The sequence below is a fragment of the Pelodiscus sinensis genome, chromosome 22 (genome assembly GCF_049634645.1).
Source record: "Pelodiscus sinensis isolate JC-2024 chromosome 22, ASM4963464v1, whole genome shotgun sequence".
NCBI classification, from domain to species: Eukaryota; Metazoa; Chordata; order Testudines; family Trionychidae; genus Pelodiscus; species Pelodiscus sinensis.
Window position 1 is genome coordinate 20,259,716 of NC_134732.1, and position 13,543 is coordinate 20,273,258.

Sequence of the window (13,543 nt, forward strand, 5' to 3'; positions counted from 1 at the left end):
GCAGACACACACACACACACTCTCTCTCACACCCAGACTCACACACACAAACACCCAACTTCCAGCAGCCTGGGAAAGGTCCCGACGCGGCGCAGCCCCCCCCGAGCGCAGGGGCTTGAGGACCAGCTGCCCAACCACTGTCCCGCCCCCTCGCAGCCCGGGGGCCGCTCCCCCCCCCCCGGCCGGGCGGCTGGCTGAGCTCGGGGCACCTGGGCGGAAGGACCAGGGGCGGGGGGCGGGGGGGGGGGGGAATGGGAGGAGAACGCGGCTCGGAGCCGCCGCCTCCTCCTCGCTCGGGGACTCGCAGCCCGAGCTCGCACGGCGCGCCGCGCTCTCCGCGTCTCTGCGCCCCGCGCCGTCCTCCCGCGGAGCGGATCTCGGGGGCCGCCTGAGCCTTTTGGGGGGGCGGGGCCCTGCACGCCCGCCGGCCGGCTGGGGGGGTCGATGCGGCTGTGAGAGGGGGGCCAGGAGCCGCGCCGCGAGAGCCGCCCGCGTGGAGCCCGGAGAGGAGGAATGCAGCTGCTTCTGGTGCAGAGCCTGCTGCTGTCCCTGCTGCCCGCGCTCAGCCGAGGTAGGGGCCGGCCGGGGGCCCGCGTGGGCTGGGGCAGAAGTGAGGGGCGCCCCTGGAGATGGAGCCGGGGAGTCCCTCGCTGGCGAAGGAGAAACTTTCCTCCCCCCTTTCTGTGTCCCGTCTTCCCCTGCCCGGCTCCGGTGCAGCCAGGCGCGGGGACAGGGGGCTTCCGAACCGGGCAGAGCTCCCTCCTGGCGGGGGCTTCCCTGAGAAGCCGGGGCTCAGCCTGAAGCGCAGGTGAACCCCTTTGCAAAGGGCTGCGGCTCGGCTCAGCTCAGGCTGACGGGGGGGGGGGGGAGTTGCCTTCTTATGTGGGGGGAGAGTTGCGTTCCGTGGGGCACTCGTTGTATGTGGTGCATTGCTCTCTGCCACCAGCTGCCCTCGGAGAGGGAATCCGTTTCCTCCCCGAGCCCTTGGATTTTAAAAGATCACAACCCACCTGAGAGGTGTGCGGCTGGCAGGGCGGGGAATCAAGTGTGTGTAACTCCCTCCGCTTAGAAACAATCCTGGGGAGCGGTGAAGTGTGTGTGTGAGAGAGAGAGAGAGAGAGAAAGTTCTCTTAAAACTTTATTCTCTAGAGATCTCCCGAGAGAAGCAAACCTTTAAAAGTTGCCACCACAGGGCTGGATAGCGTGACAGTTTTTGTGACACAAACTGTGTGTGTGTGTGTGTGTGTGTGTGTGTGACACAAACCGTGTGTGTGTGTGTGTGTGTGTGTGTGTGTGTGTGTGTGTGACACAAACCGTGTGTGTGTGTGTGTGTGTGTGTGTGTGTGTGTGTGTGACACAAACCGTGTGTGTGTGTGTGTGTGTGTGTGTGTGTGTGTGTGTGTGTGTGTGTGTGGAGGGGGTTACTTTGGAGAACTGATCTCAGGATACTGTGAATAGTGAAGGGGCTTTTTGGTATGAATTTCTTTTTCTGGGCAGTGGAATATTTCATGTTGCAAAGTTCAGAAAGTGACTCTTTTCCTTGTGTAAAAGTCTCCAAGGGGTGGCCGTGTTAGTCTGTAACTTTGAAAACAACTTTTAAAAAAGCAACAAGTAGCCCTGTGGCACCCTAGAGACTAGCAAACATGTATGTCTAGAGTCACTAGCCTTCGTGGGCAAAACCCACTTCTTCAGATAAGATGTGTTCTGTTAAAGGCTGGGGTATGTAATGAGCAAGCCGGAGATGGGCTGCTTTTTTTTTTATTTTTTGAGAGCCTTGTTAATTTTTTATTTCCTGTTTCTTGAATCTACGTCAGATTTCTTGTTCTCTCAGCCCTTCCTTGCAAGTTTGGGGGCGGATGTCAGAAGCCGTTTTGTTTCTTGTACACGGCAGTAACCTTTGGGGAAACAATCAAATGGAAACTTGTGTAGCAATTCTTCTTTTCGTCAAAAAGGCCCCAAAGTGAAAGATGCGCGAGTTTCACCTAGGTGAGAGGAAAGAGTAGGAAGATATTTTTTAAAAATAATCCCCTTAACATGGGGAGATAAGGTGATGATGAGTCTGCTTGAAAATGCACCACTTCCCTGCCTTAATCCTCACAGCACTGAAAAAATAAGCAACCAAAAACACTGCCTAAGAGTATAAATATGGGGGTAGCATTTAATCACGTGGGTAAAAAGTCTCAGCGCGGGGGAGCCATGTGAAGTCTGTAACTTTAGAAACAAGGACTAGGCCTGTGGCATTTTAGAGACCAACCAAAACAATGTGAGTCCTCTCACTAGCTTTGTAAGGCGGAAAAAGTGCAGCTCCTGTGTTTGGCTGCTAACTTGGATGAGTGGGTTGGCGTCTGCCACCCTGATTCCCACTGAAACCAGGGCCACTGATACAATCAAGGGAGGTTACTAGGGGAAAGCAGCCTGCGGGGAGGAAGCGGGGGGAGGTAAGAAATGAGTCCAGCCTGTATAGCCGTGTGCCATTCCTGCAGGCTGCTCTAGCATGTGCTTTAAAAAAAAAAAAAAGGGTGCCCGGTTGGATCTGTCCCCAATGATTTTTAAACAGAAGCGAGACAGAGGTTTTTATTCTGGAGCGTGCAGGCCAGGGAGTGCAGGACTAAGTATGGGGACCCCTATTGCTCTCTGCCTGGAGTTGCCTTCCGCTGTGTTCATCAGCGTTACACTATAAAGTCAAAAGGCTTAGTCATAGCAAGGGTGTCACCCAGCCTTCCTGGAAGAGCCCTGGGTAGGTACATTTGGGGCTGTCTGGTTTCACTTCACTTTGCATACGCGACCCAAAACTGGCTTCCTTCCCTCCTCCCCAAAGTAAAACAGGGCCGGGGGGCGGCTGGTTGACTCAATCAGATCTTTCAGGCAGCAGGTATTGAGTATCCAGGGCCGTACAGGATTGAGAGCTGCCCTACAGTAAATAATGCAACAAGCGTTTTACAATGGGTCGCTCTGATTTCCCCCTTTGTTAGCAGGCAAGGAAGGCTGTGCTCTGCAGCTGTCGCTTTTTCCCACGCGCAAGGAGGGGAGTGCGCGCCCATGGCTCTGTTCTCCCTCAGTAGGACAGTCTGTAGCCGCTTTTTGTCCTTTTTTTTCTTCCTTTTTTTTTTTTTTTTTTAAATCATGAATATCTGAACAGCCAGACAATTCAGCAGGAGTTTCAGGAGGGTTTTCTGTAGTCAGGACAGGAGCAGTATGTGGTGAGGGATGGGGGGGAGTGGGAAAGGATAGAAACTCTGCGAGCTGGCTGGGAACAAGGTTGGGAGCCGCCTCTGTAATCTGAACTTGTCTGCAGATAACTTGGCTGCTCCGGGGCTGCTTTGAAGAAAAGCAGGAGTGGGGAATCTTTTTTGGGCCGAGGGCGGCTGGCCCACAAAAAAAATCAGGGGCTGCACACCAAAGCCGTGGGGGGGCTGGGCTAGTAGATTTTGTGAGCCCCCCCCAGGCTCTAGGGTGGGGCCAGAAATGAGAGGTTCAGGGTGTGGGAAGTGGGCTACGGTGAGGGGTCTGAGCTAGATGGGGGTGTCTGGGCGGGAGGTCGGGTGCAGGAGCAAAGTGGAGATGGGGGTTTGGGCAGGAGGGGGGTGCAGGAGCAGACTGAGGGTGAGGGATTCTCTGGGAGGGTGCAGTAGCAGGCTAGGGTGCAGGGTCTGGGCGATGCTGGTGCGAAGTACCCAGTTCTGGGGGGCGGGGAGCCCCGAGCCTTGGGGGCTGGATCCAAGCAAGCTGGGGGTGGGGTCTGACTGCTGGGCCTTAGGTTCCTCTCCCCTGCTTTAAAACTCTGTGGCTTTACATGGCTCCCTGCGAGCTGCTCTACAGAATTGCTAGCACGGAGCCTTATGTTTGGTGGCATTCCATTGTACACCACTATTTACATATTGGAAACACCTTATGTCATGGTGTTTCATTCCACTAATGTTCCATTCCACGGTTATGCCCCCTTCCCCGCCCGCTCTGTTTTTTTATTGGTTGAGTCCTATCTGCAACAACTCTGAAGTTACTTTGGTTTTACTCTACTGTGAAAGTCAGTTGTGCCCAATGGTCTCTGCGTTGAAAAGTCGACAATCTACAGGCCCCAGTATCAGGGATACTTCCAGGGAAACTGCGAGCAGAATTTGGCTCCAAGGACCAGATCCTGAAATCCTGACTCCTAAAATGTTGAATGGATTGCTCCACTCCCATGAGTAATGGTTGGGGTTTTTTAGAATAGCCCATGTCACTCCACGCCTAAGTGCCTGACCAGCTCCGTACTCCAGCCGTGCTCTCAGAGTTTAGCCAAGTAAATCGTGCACGACTGAATCCAAACTCCATGAAGTTTGCAAAAATGATCATTTCAGGCCAGCTTTGTGCTGCATGAAAGACAAGAGGCTGGGCCAGCCCCCTTTGAAATCACGTGCAGCCTAGAAACTGGTCACAGCTCAGCCCAGTGCAATTAGCAGTGGCCCGCCCGGTATTTTTGAGTTTCGTCCTTTGACAACGTCTTCCGCTGAGAGCCCGTTGCCTCCAGAGGTTTCGCGGAGCAGGAGTCTCTGTGAGCCTGCACTTATAGATGAATGTGCAGACCATGGGCGGTGGGTGAAAGCCCTGCGGGGTGAGGCAGCCGAAGCCCCGCCCCTTCCACTCAAAGCCACACCTCTTTCCCTGAGACCACTCCCCTTCAACAACTCCTGCACCTCAGCCAAGCCCCGCCCAACCCCATCTGAGGGATGAAACCCCAAGCTTCCCCGGCCACCAGGATGCCACACAGCACGGCCCCAGGTCCAGGGCAGTTTTGGGAAGGCAATGCCTTCCCTTGCCTTTGTTATCCGCCGCCCACAGTGCACACTCTTCTTACATGGACCTGCTACTCCTCCCTCACTCACTGACATCAGTGAGAAAAGGCCTTTGCTCAGCTCCTCTGGGGCTTAGACATCAAGATGTTGAGGCCTGGTCTACACTACAGAGTTAGGTCCATGCAAGACAGTTTACCACACTATGGAAGTGTCTATGCTCAGATTTCACTCCTGCCAACTAGGGTGTGACTTACCGTTTCCATGTAATTGGTAGAGGCTGGAGCAGCTCCCCACCCTCCCTCGAACACTGGAGCAGACCCTGTCCATGGTCGGCCCGGCCCCCTCCCCTGCCGCAGGTCCTACGCTGGCTCCCCTGGACCAGGGAGTCGGCTGCAGAGCTTACAGCGAAGTCTCCCTGGGAACGGGGCTGGCAGCTCCTGGGAAGGTTGCTTTGCTGTAGCTGTGCAGTATAAAGTTTATGACTTTTAGCAGTTACACGGTTTTATTTTGCGTCCCTGCCACTGACAGAATTGCCCTGCGACACTGACTTACTAACCCCACTTCCCTGAGTGGCGCAGAGTCAAAGCTGACGTAGTGAAGCCGACACAGTTTCCGTTGGGATGCTGCGTTGCTAACGTCAACTGTTACTCGCCTTCAGAAGCTATCCCACAATGCCGCAGATGGCCAGTTCTTTCAATACAAGCGTTCCTACTAAGGATGCTGACACAGGGAGCAAAATGCCGACACACCCAGCGATGTAATTACTGCGGCGGCTGTCTGCCGAGATAAGTTAGATTAACATTACTTTGTCGTGTAGACAAGGCCTAACGCCTGCTTAATTCTCACCTTCTGTTTGCAGGTTACGACTGCCCACAGTCTGCCGAAGTCTGCTTGAATGGAGGAAAGTGTGAAGCTTACTCCAATGGGACTCTGGTCTGCCTGTAAGTATAAAAGAGAACTGAGCGGATGAGTGTCCTTTATCTAGACTCACAGGTTGCCATGAAGTTGACTTTGCTTTGGAGGCCCTTCATTCCAAAAGAGAAAATGGATTTTCTTTGCTTGAGGTGCAAGAATAATTTGCCGCCATAGTGGGACCCAATCGTACTTGCCCAGAAGTCTGTGCAAGTCCGGTCTTTGGCCTCGGGTGACGAGTGATGAATTGTGGTGTCCTGGTTGTGGGGAAAATTCAAGAAAGGGACCCAGTGTGAATCTCCCTATTGAAGAGAGTGGAACTGGATTTGTTGCCATTTGGACCAATAAGTAACTTCTCAAGGAGTCTCTTGATAATCTTATTTAGTTTTTTTTTATTATTTATTTACTCCAGGATTAGCTGCTGCTCTTGGTCCCAGAATCATGCAGTTCAGAGACCACTCTCTGGGCTGGTGAAAAGCACAAAAAAAAATACCAGCAAGCATTTTAAGAATACAGGAAGTCCCCGAGTTACGTACAAGATAGGGACTGTAGGTTTGTTCTTAAGTTGAATTTGTATGTAAGTCGGAACTGGTACATATTGTAGGGAAAACTCTAGCCAAACATTTCTCCAGAGCTCAGTTTTATTCTCCCACACCTCACTTCCCTCAGTCCTGCAGACCAGGGAGACGTGGAGCGGCTTTTCTCGCCGCGGAGGATGCGGGCGGCGGGACCGCAGCGCGTCTTGGCTGTCCGCTGGGGGGGGGCGCAGCTAGTGCGGGGTTGCCTCACCCCGTTTGTAAGTAGGGATCTGATGTAAGTCGGATCCATGTAACCCGGGGACTGCCTGTATATATCTTATCTAAGGCGAGAGATCACACTCAGTGACAGCCCAGTGTTAGATTCATAGATGCCTATGCCAGATGGCACCATTGTGATCACGTCCTGTATTGCAAACCCAGCGATCGTCTCAAAAATCATTCTTAGAGCTGATCTTTTAGGGGGAAAAAATCTAGTCTTAGTCTATGCATTGCCAGTAATGGAGACCCTTGGTCAATGGTTGCAGCAGTTGATTATCGTCCCGGATAACAATGTCCATTTTATTTCTAATCTGAGTGTGCCTAGCGCTGGTTTCCAGCCATTAGATCATGGTAGCCCTGTCTCAGCCCATGACTAAATATTTCCCCCCACCCCGGCCGGTTTTTACAGACTGATTCCTTCGCCTTCTCTTTGTTCCGATAAAGAGATTGAGGTCCTCGAGTTGGTCGCGATAAGGCAGGTTTGCCAACTCTTTAATCCAGGAGTGGGAGATAGTTTTGGGTCGGGGGCCACTGACCCACAGAAAAATCAGTCGGGGGCTGCACACAAGTGAGAAGCAAAAAACCAAAAGCTAAAACCTCACTGATGTGGTGCCTGATGGAGAAGGAGAAAGACACTCCCCCCATGCACCAGAGCCTAGTGGGACCAGGTGCATAGATTTGTGTGTGCTCCTGGGCTCCCCAATGCTGGGGGGCAAGCCCTGAGCCTCAAGGGCTGGCTTCAGGTAAGCTGGGGGCTGCATCCAGTCCCCTGGGCCTTACATTCCCCACCCCTGCTTTGATGTTTCTCCTGGGTCTTCTCTGAATGGCCTCCCATTTACCAACATGCTTCCTGGTTTGTGGACACAGTAATGTCATCATCTAGTCTTCCGGGCCCCCCCTTATCTTTCCTTTGTTCCAAGGGTGCCAGGTCTGTCCATCCATCACCAAGCTGGTGGTGGTGGTGGTGGCTGTTCCCAGGGAGCGGTGCTCAAGCCCTTGACCTATAGTTCTGGAGGCAGGTACCTTCTCCACTGCACCACTCAAGGAGTCCTCACCCCAAGCTGCCTACATTCTGGGCCCCCCTTATCCATCCTACATCCCACTGGTGCCACCTCCATCTCTGGGGAACATGGGTTGGCTGTCCCTGGGAGGTGGGGCGTGGGGCAGGGCTCAAGCCCTCGACCTTTGGCTCTGGAGGGAGGTACCTTAGCCACTGTGCAATCGGAGAGCCCAGCAACCACCAGTGTGATCTTCCTCAAGGGTGACTGGTTAGGAAGCATGTGGCGGGGATGGGGGGGGGGCGGACGACATCAGTCATGTGACTGCCCCCGCACACTCGACTCCTCCCCCCACCACCCGGTACAACCCTCCTCCACCTCAGGCCCTCTCTTCCGCTCTACCCTGCCTTTTCCCTGCTGCTTTCCCCGAGCTCCCTCCCCCACCGATGCTGCCCAGGGCACTAGTGGGGCTCTGGCACCCGCCACAAGGGTCCGGCCCTCCCTGCACTTGGAGGGGGGAGGGGGAAACGGAGGGGCGCAGCTCCCTTCCCGGCTGCTGGCCGCGTTGCTCCGCTTCCCACCAGTGAGCGTGGAGGCCACCCCTCCCCTGAGCTGAGCCGCGTTGCTCCGCCTCTCACCATGGCAGGCCGGACCCCTGTTGTGGGCACCAGACTCCCTTCTCCCTCCCACCCCCCGCTAACCCCCAGGCTGCCCAGAGGCTTTGAGCCCTTGCCTCTCCCACCTGCAGCGATTGGGGGGGGGGTCATGTGGCCCCTCAGCCCCTCCTCACGTGTCCCCAGCGATTTTCCTAACACCGTGACACTCATTCTGCCGCTGCCGAAATCAGTAGCGGATTCGGGATCCCGTTGACTTCAGTGGGTGTGACAAGGGGGTTGCCATCTCCCACTAGAGTCCGTGGGAGTTGAAGGCGACTGTGGCCAGATTTTCAGCGATGGCACCTCAGCATTGAAGTCAACGGCGCCGACGGTCACCCGCCACGCAGGTGGCCCCAGCTGCAAGGCAGGAAGAGGCTCCTAAGAGGCTCTTGGTTCACTCAGGGGGCCCACTAGTTCTCTGACCGGCCTCCCCCAATGCTGGATCCCACTGATGTGCAAAACGTTGGGATTCCCTGAAGGACTAACCGACCCACCACGGCCATGGCCGATTCACTCCAGCTTGGGATGTTAAATATCGATGAATGGAATAGTCGATGCACCTCATGAATTCTTATAGGTTACTCAACTGCTTTGTCGTCCCCAGGGCTGGGGTTGGCAGCCAGTGCAATCCGGCCCTGCTCCCAAGGAGCCCCCCCGGCTGCCTGTCTGGGGGGGCTGAGCTCCCGCACCTGGGGTGAGCTGGAACTGAGTCAGGCTTCCTGCCTGCCTGGCTCCTAATACATTTTAAATGCAGAGACACCACTGGGGTAGGTCCCGGACCCAGGGCGAGCCAGGACTGAGCCAGGCTGCTAAAAAATTTACTGGTGGGGGGTGGAGGGAGTGCCTGTCGTCTATATCAATAACCGATAACGTTTTGCTTATCAGTTTATCGGTTAATCAACTACACGATTACATCCCTAACTCCCACATCCCAAAGATCAGTAACCATGGAGAAATAAATAAGCTTTAAAACAAACCTATTCCATAAACGAAATCCAAACGAGTGTGTTTTCCAGCCAGCCTCCCCTATTCACCTGTTAAGCATGTACGAGGCTGGGGCCGGTCAAGACAACACTCTTGCGCATTCCAGACTTCCAATTCAGAGCCCCCCTCTGCAGAAGGACCTGAAGGCATTTCCATGCCAACTGTTGAATGGCAATCTTCCTCAACAACGTTCGGGGGCGGGAGGGGACTTGCTTTGCATGTCTGCTTCGGCTGGGTTATTCTGTCCAGTTTGGCATCTCCTGCCCCCCTCTCTTCCATCCAAATCGCCAGCCCCTTGGAAAAAAAAATCAGCAAATTAATCAGGCACATGAACAATTTAATGGACAAAGGTTGGGTCCCTTTGTGAGTTACTAATGAATGCACGCCACTTTTTTTTTTTTTTTTTTGGCTGAAGCCCTTACCAACGCTTGACGCTCTAAATCTTGTTTTCTTTCATTCAAAGAGCGACAGCTGGGATTCGGTCGAAATTCGGCAGCTATTGTTAAAGGAGGCAGATTAATGCTGTGTGACTAATCATGTATGGCTTCCCCGAATGCATAACTCTTTCCATCCCCCACCCCAACCCTACACCCCTCCTTTTCTTGGGGTCTTTCTTTCTTTCTTTCTTTCTTTCTTTCTTTCTTTCTTTCTTTCTTTCTTTCTTTCTTTCCTTCCCCAACTCCCGACTTACATTGCATGTGCAGATGGAAGTGGAATCTAATTAGATCTGATGTATGCAATCTCTATTAAAAGGAGGAATAGTGTCTGTCTTTTAGAAGAGAAAAAGAGAGAGTGTGGTATCTGTGAAGAACTTTGCTGGTAGTCATAAATAACTTACCTCCTTGACCACAAATACAGAGCCGGTTTGTAATTGGGTGAGCCGTTTTTGCTGAAAACACAGCTTTCGGTAGTTGTTAATATTGAATGCAGTCTGTGTAGGTTGAACTTTTAATGGGTGATGATTTGGGGAAGGCAGATTAGGTAGGGACCGAGACGGATGATTGTAACTTCCATAGGGGTTAGCAAACTCTTATTTTTCAGACTTCTCCAGGTATCTCTTTACTGGGAGTTTTGCTTGCAAGCCCCATAAACAAAACAAAGTGAAGAGCAGAGATAGCAGAAGTGGAAAAAGTCGGCGCCTCCCTTTGGAACGAAGCGCACCATTTTGGCTAGAGGCCACATCTCAGTTTGGGCCTGGCACTTCACCCAGTTTGGCCATAAAGCCCCATTGTGCTCCCCCCCACAAATCCAATTAGAAAGTGCAGTGAAATAAATCGTGTAGGAGGGAGAAGCTACTCCAGTGGAGAAGTATCTCTGCATTTGTTGTGGTTACTCATTACAGGAGTGAGAGAGCAGAGTTACTTGAAGGTAACTTGGATAACACTGAAACCAGTGTATCAGCCCGGTTCTGGAAAGCCAATCAGAAGGGTGAACAGAGGAGCTCTCACTTTTATTATGGCTGCGTTTGCTAAAACGCTGGATTCTTTAGCTTCTTGTCGTCTTGCTCGTCGCGTCCGTGGATGTAGAACTTTAATTGAATGGAAGGGACTTGGGTATTTGATCAGCTAGACATTCCAGAACAGAACTTGCCTAATTAAACTGCCTTTAGAGTGCCTATCTGCAGTGTGGTTGTAGCCCTGTGGGTCCCAAGACATTAGAGACACGGGGTAGGTGAGGAACTATCTTTTATTGGAGCAAGTGCCATTGGGGAGAGAGAGAAGCTTTTGAGTCTGCACACAGCTCTGCTTCAGGTGTTTGAATATGGTTCCTAGACCTGGAGGAAAGTTCAGTGAAAGTTTGAAAGCTTGTCCCTTTCACCAGCAGAAGCTGGTTCACTCACATGCAATACCTCACCCGCCTTGTCTCTTTAGAGTTCCTATCCAGGAATAACATCTAGCTAACAGCTAGAAGGATGATCATAATATGTACCTAATGGGAACTCAAGGTAAAAGCACCACAACACCAAACTCTTTAATGGGCTGCAAGTTTTAAACTAACAAAAGGAAGTATTTCTTCACGTAACACACAGTCAACCTGTGGAACTCCTTGCCAGAGGATGTTGTGAAGGCCAGGACTTGAACAGGGTTCAAAAAAGAGCTAGATAAATGCATGGAGGATGGATCCATCACTGGCTATTAGCCAGGATGGGCAGGGACAGTGTCCCTAGCTCCTTTTTGTCAGAATCTGGAAATGGGTGACAGGAGAGGGATCACTTGATGATTACCAGTTCTGTTCACTCCCTCTGGGGGGCACTTGGCATTGTCCACCGTTGGCAGATAGGACACTGGGCTAGATGGACCTTCGGTCTGACCCAGTCTGGCCGTTCTTGTTCTTGCCTAGGCTCTGTAACTTTAAAAAGCGTGGTTTGTGAGTAGCTTGTGCCAGCAGACAGTGACGCTAGCCACCGACTGCAACAGCACCGACAAGTGTGGTTTTGTGGTGTGTGTTAACTGTGGCTTTAAGGAATAGGCTCTCATTTGAGTCAGACATTTTCCCAGAGCAGATGAAAAGGTTGCTCTGAAGATCACTGTGACTTGCAGCGATAGGGCCTCATTCAGCATTGGTACGCTTACATTTCGGATTGGCACCACCGCAGATGAACAGGGCTGGTCTAAGATCGTTGTGACACATGGATTTTACTCCCAGCAAGCCCTCGTTCCGCTACGTAAAAGCAGATGGTATAGGCTGAATCGGGGCGGCTGGTATGCAAGGCGGGGGAAGGTATTGCTGTCCCAAACCACCAGCCTGGCCCTGCCCGCACTCCGCCCCCAGAAAGCCTGAAGACATTCTGGAGACGGCGTGTTGGTGCCCCCAGTGCTGGCTCTCCCCATGCTCCGAGGCTGGGGAGGCTCAGGACGTGCTACCTTCCTTCCCCGTGCTCTGGGGCTGGGGAGATTTGGGCTGAGTTCTCTTCCCCTTCCTGTGACATGGAGGGCCGGCGGTGCACATGGCGCACTGCCCACCTCCCCATGGTGGGGAGCAGGCCCTCAGCAGAATGGGCGGGGCAGAGGGTGTGGCTGGCGCTGGGGGCTTGCCTCCCCAAGCCGTACCTTCCCCGCCCGCCCGTGGCTGAATTACGAACCCGTTTCCATCAGTGGGTTGCGCCAGCATGCTGCGAATCCGGCCCTGTGCAGCAAAGTGGCCTATGAAGGTGTAGAAACAAGCGAAATCTAATCACTAGGTTTGCAGGGAGGAGAGGAAAACAACAATTGGTCTGGTAGCACTTTATAGTCTAACAAAACATGTAGATGGGATCACGAGCTTTCGTGGGCACAGCCCACTTCTTCAGATGACCGGAGTTTTGAGTTTAGGATGTGCAGACCCAAAATAAATAGGAGAGAAGGGGGAGGGAGAAGAAGGGGGGATGAAACAGGGAGCAGAGGGTATAGAAAATAGGGGGGTTAAGGGAATCGGTGAGTATCTGAAGACTGGGTAGTTACAATGAAGCAGATAAGAATCAAGGCTAGTTCACTAAAGTACTTCCTTTGTTTACGAATCTCTATGTCAAAAACTGCAGTGGCTAATGGATGTGACACACAGAAGTTGGGGAAATATTTATTGAAACCTGGGTTTTAAAAAGCAAGAAATGATTATTTTCTTCTTCTTCTTTGCCCTTAGCTCCTACGGGAGCATAGGCCATCAACAATTTCTTTCCAAGCCTCTCTATCTTGTGCCACCTTTTCTAATTCTCTCCAGCGTTTGCCAGTTTTCCTCACATTCACATCCAGGTCTCTTCTCCAACTATGATGATTATTTTAGGTCATAATAAATGTGTGGAGACAACCTGAAAGCTAGAGCAACAGTCTTAGTTCTGCAGTTCTTTGTGGCCTATGGGTTATTCAACTGCTCAGACGTTATCTCGTTTTAAAGAACGGATGTTTCCTTCTGGTTTGATTTTTTTTTTCTCATGTGCTTTAGCCCAGCGTTATTTCCATGAAATAATAACAAAGAAAAAATATTGCCTCTGTGCTGGACAGGAAGAGGGGTGGAGTGTGAAACAGTCAACCAGAGGAAGTTCTTAAAGGAACAGTCTAATGGTGATTCAGCCACTCTGAGACGCTGTGGTGGTCTTTTCAAGTCTGAGCTCATGTTTTCGGAAGGAACATGGTTGGAGTCTGGAGACTTGGTGAAAGTGGGTAGATTAAAAATACAAACAGCATCAGCATCCCCTCTTGCAGCTTCTGTCGGAAGAGAATCTCAGTTCTGATCAGCAACAGGCAACCTAGGCTAGTGAGAAGGTCTGCATGAGTGGTCTTCCTTTGCCACAAGATTGTCATAACCAAGATGGCCTCCTGGGATAGTAGGGTAGTTTTGCTAACTGTGCTTGAGTACCTAGTATTTGCAGGGGTGCCGACTGAACTGTAGCTGCGCTGTTTATTCTTCACGAGCCCTGGCTTTACTTGCGAGTCATGGTGGTAATACCA

General features: G+C 52.1%; 1 protein-coding gene across 1 annotated transcript in view; it reads left to right on the forward strand.

Moving 5' to 3' along the window:
* Nucleotides 1–288: 288 nt before the first annotated feature.
* Nucleotides 289–13,543, forward strand: part of NOTCH1 (notch receptor 1) — a 105,276-nt gene continuing 92,021 nt past the window's right edge. The window contains exons 1-2 of the mRNA XM_075905386.1: nucleotides 289–571; nucleotides 5,632–5,713. Of these exons, the coding sequence (XP_075761501.1) occupies nucleotides 514–571; nucleotides 5,632–5,713 (140 nt within the window). The 5' untranslated portion in view covers nucleotides 289–513. The remainder of the gene's footprint in view (nucleotides 572–5,631; nucleotides 5,714–13,543) is intronic.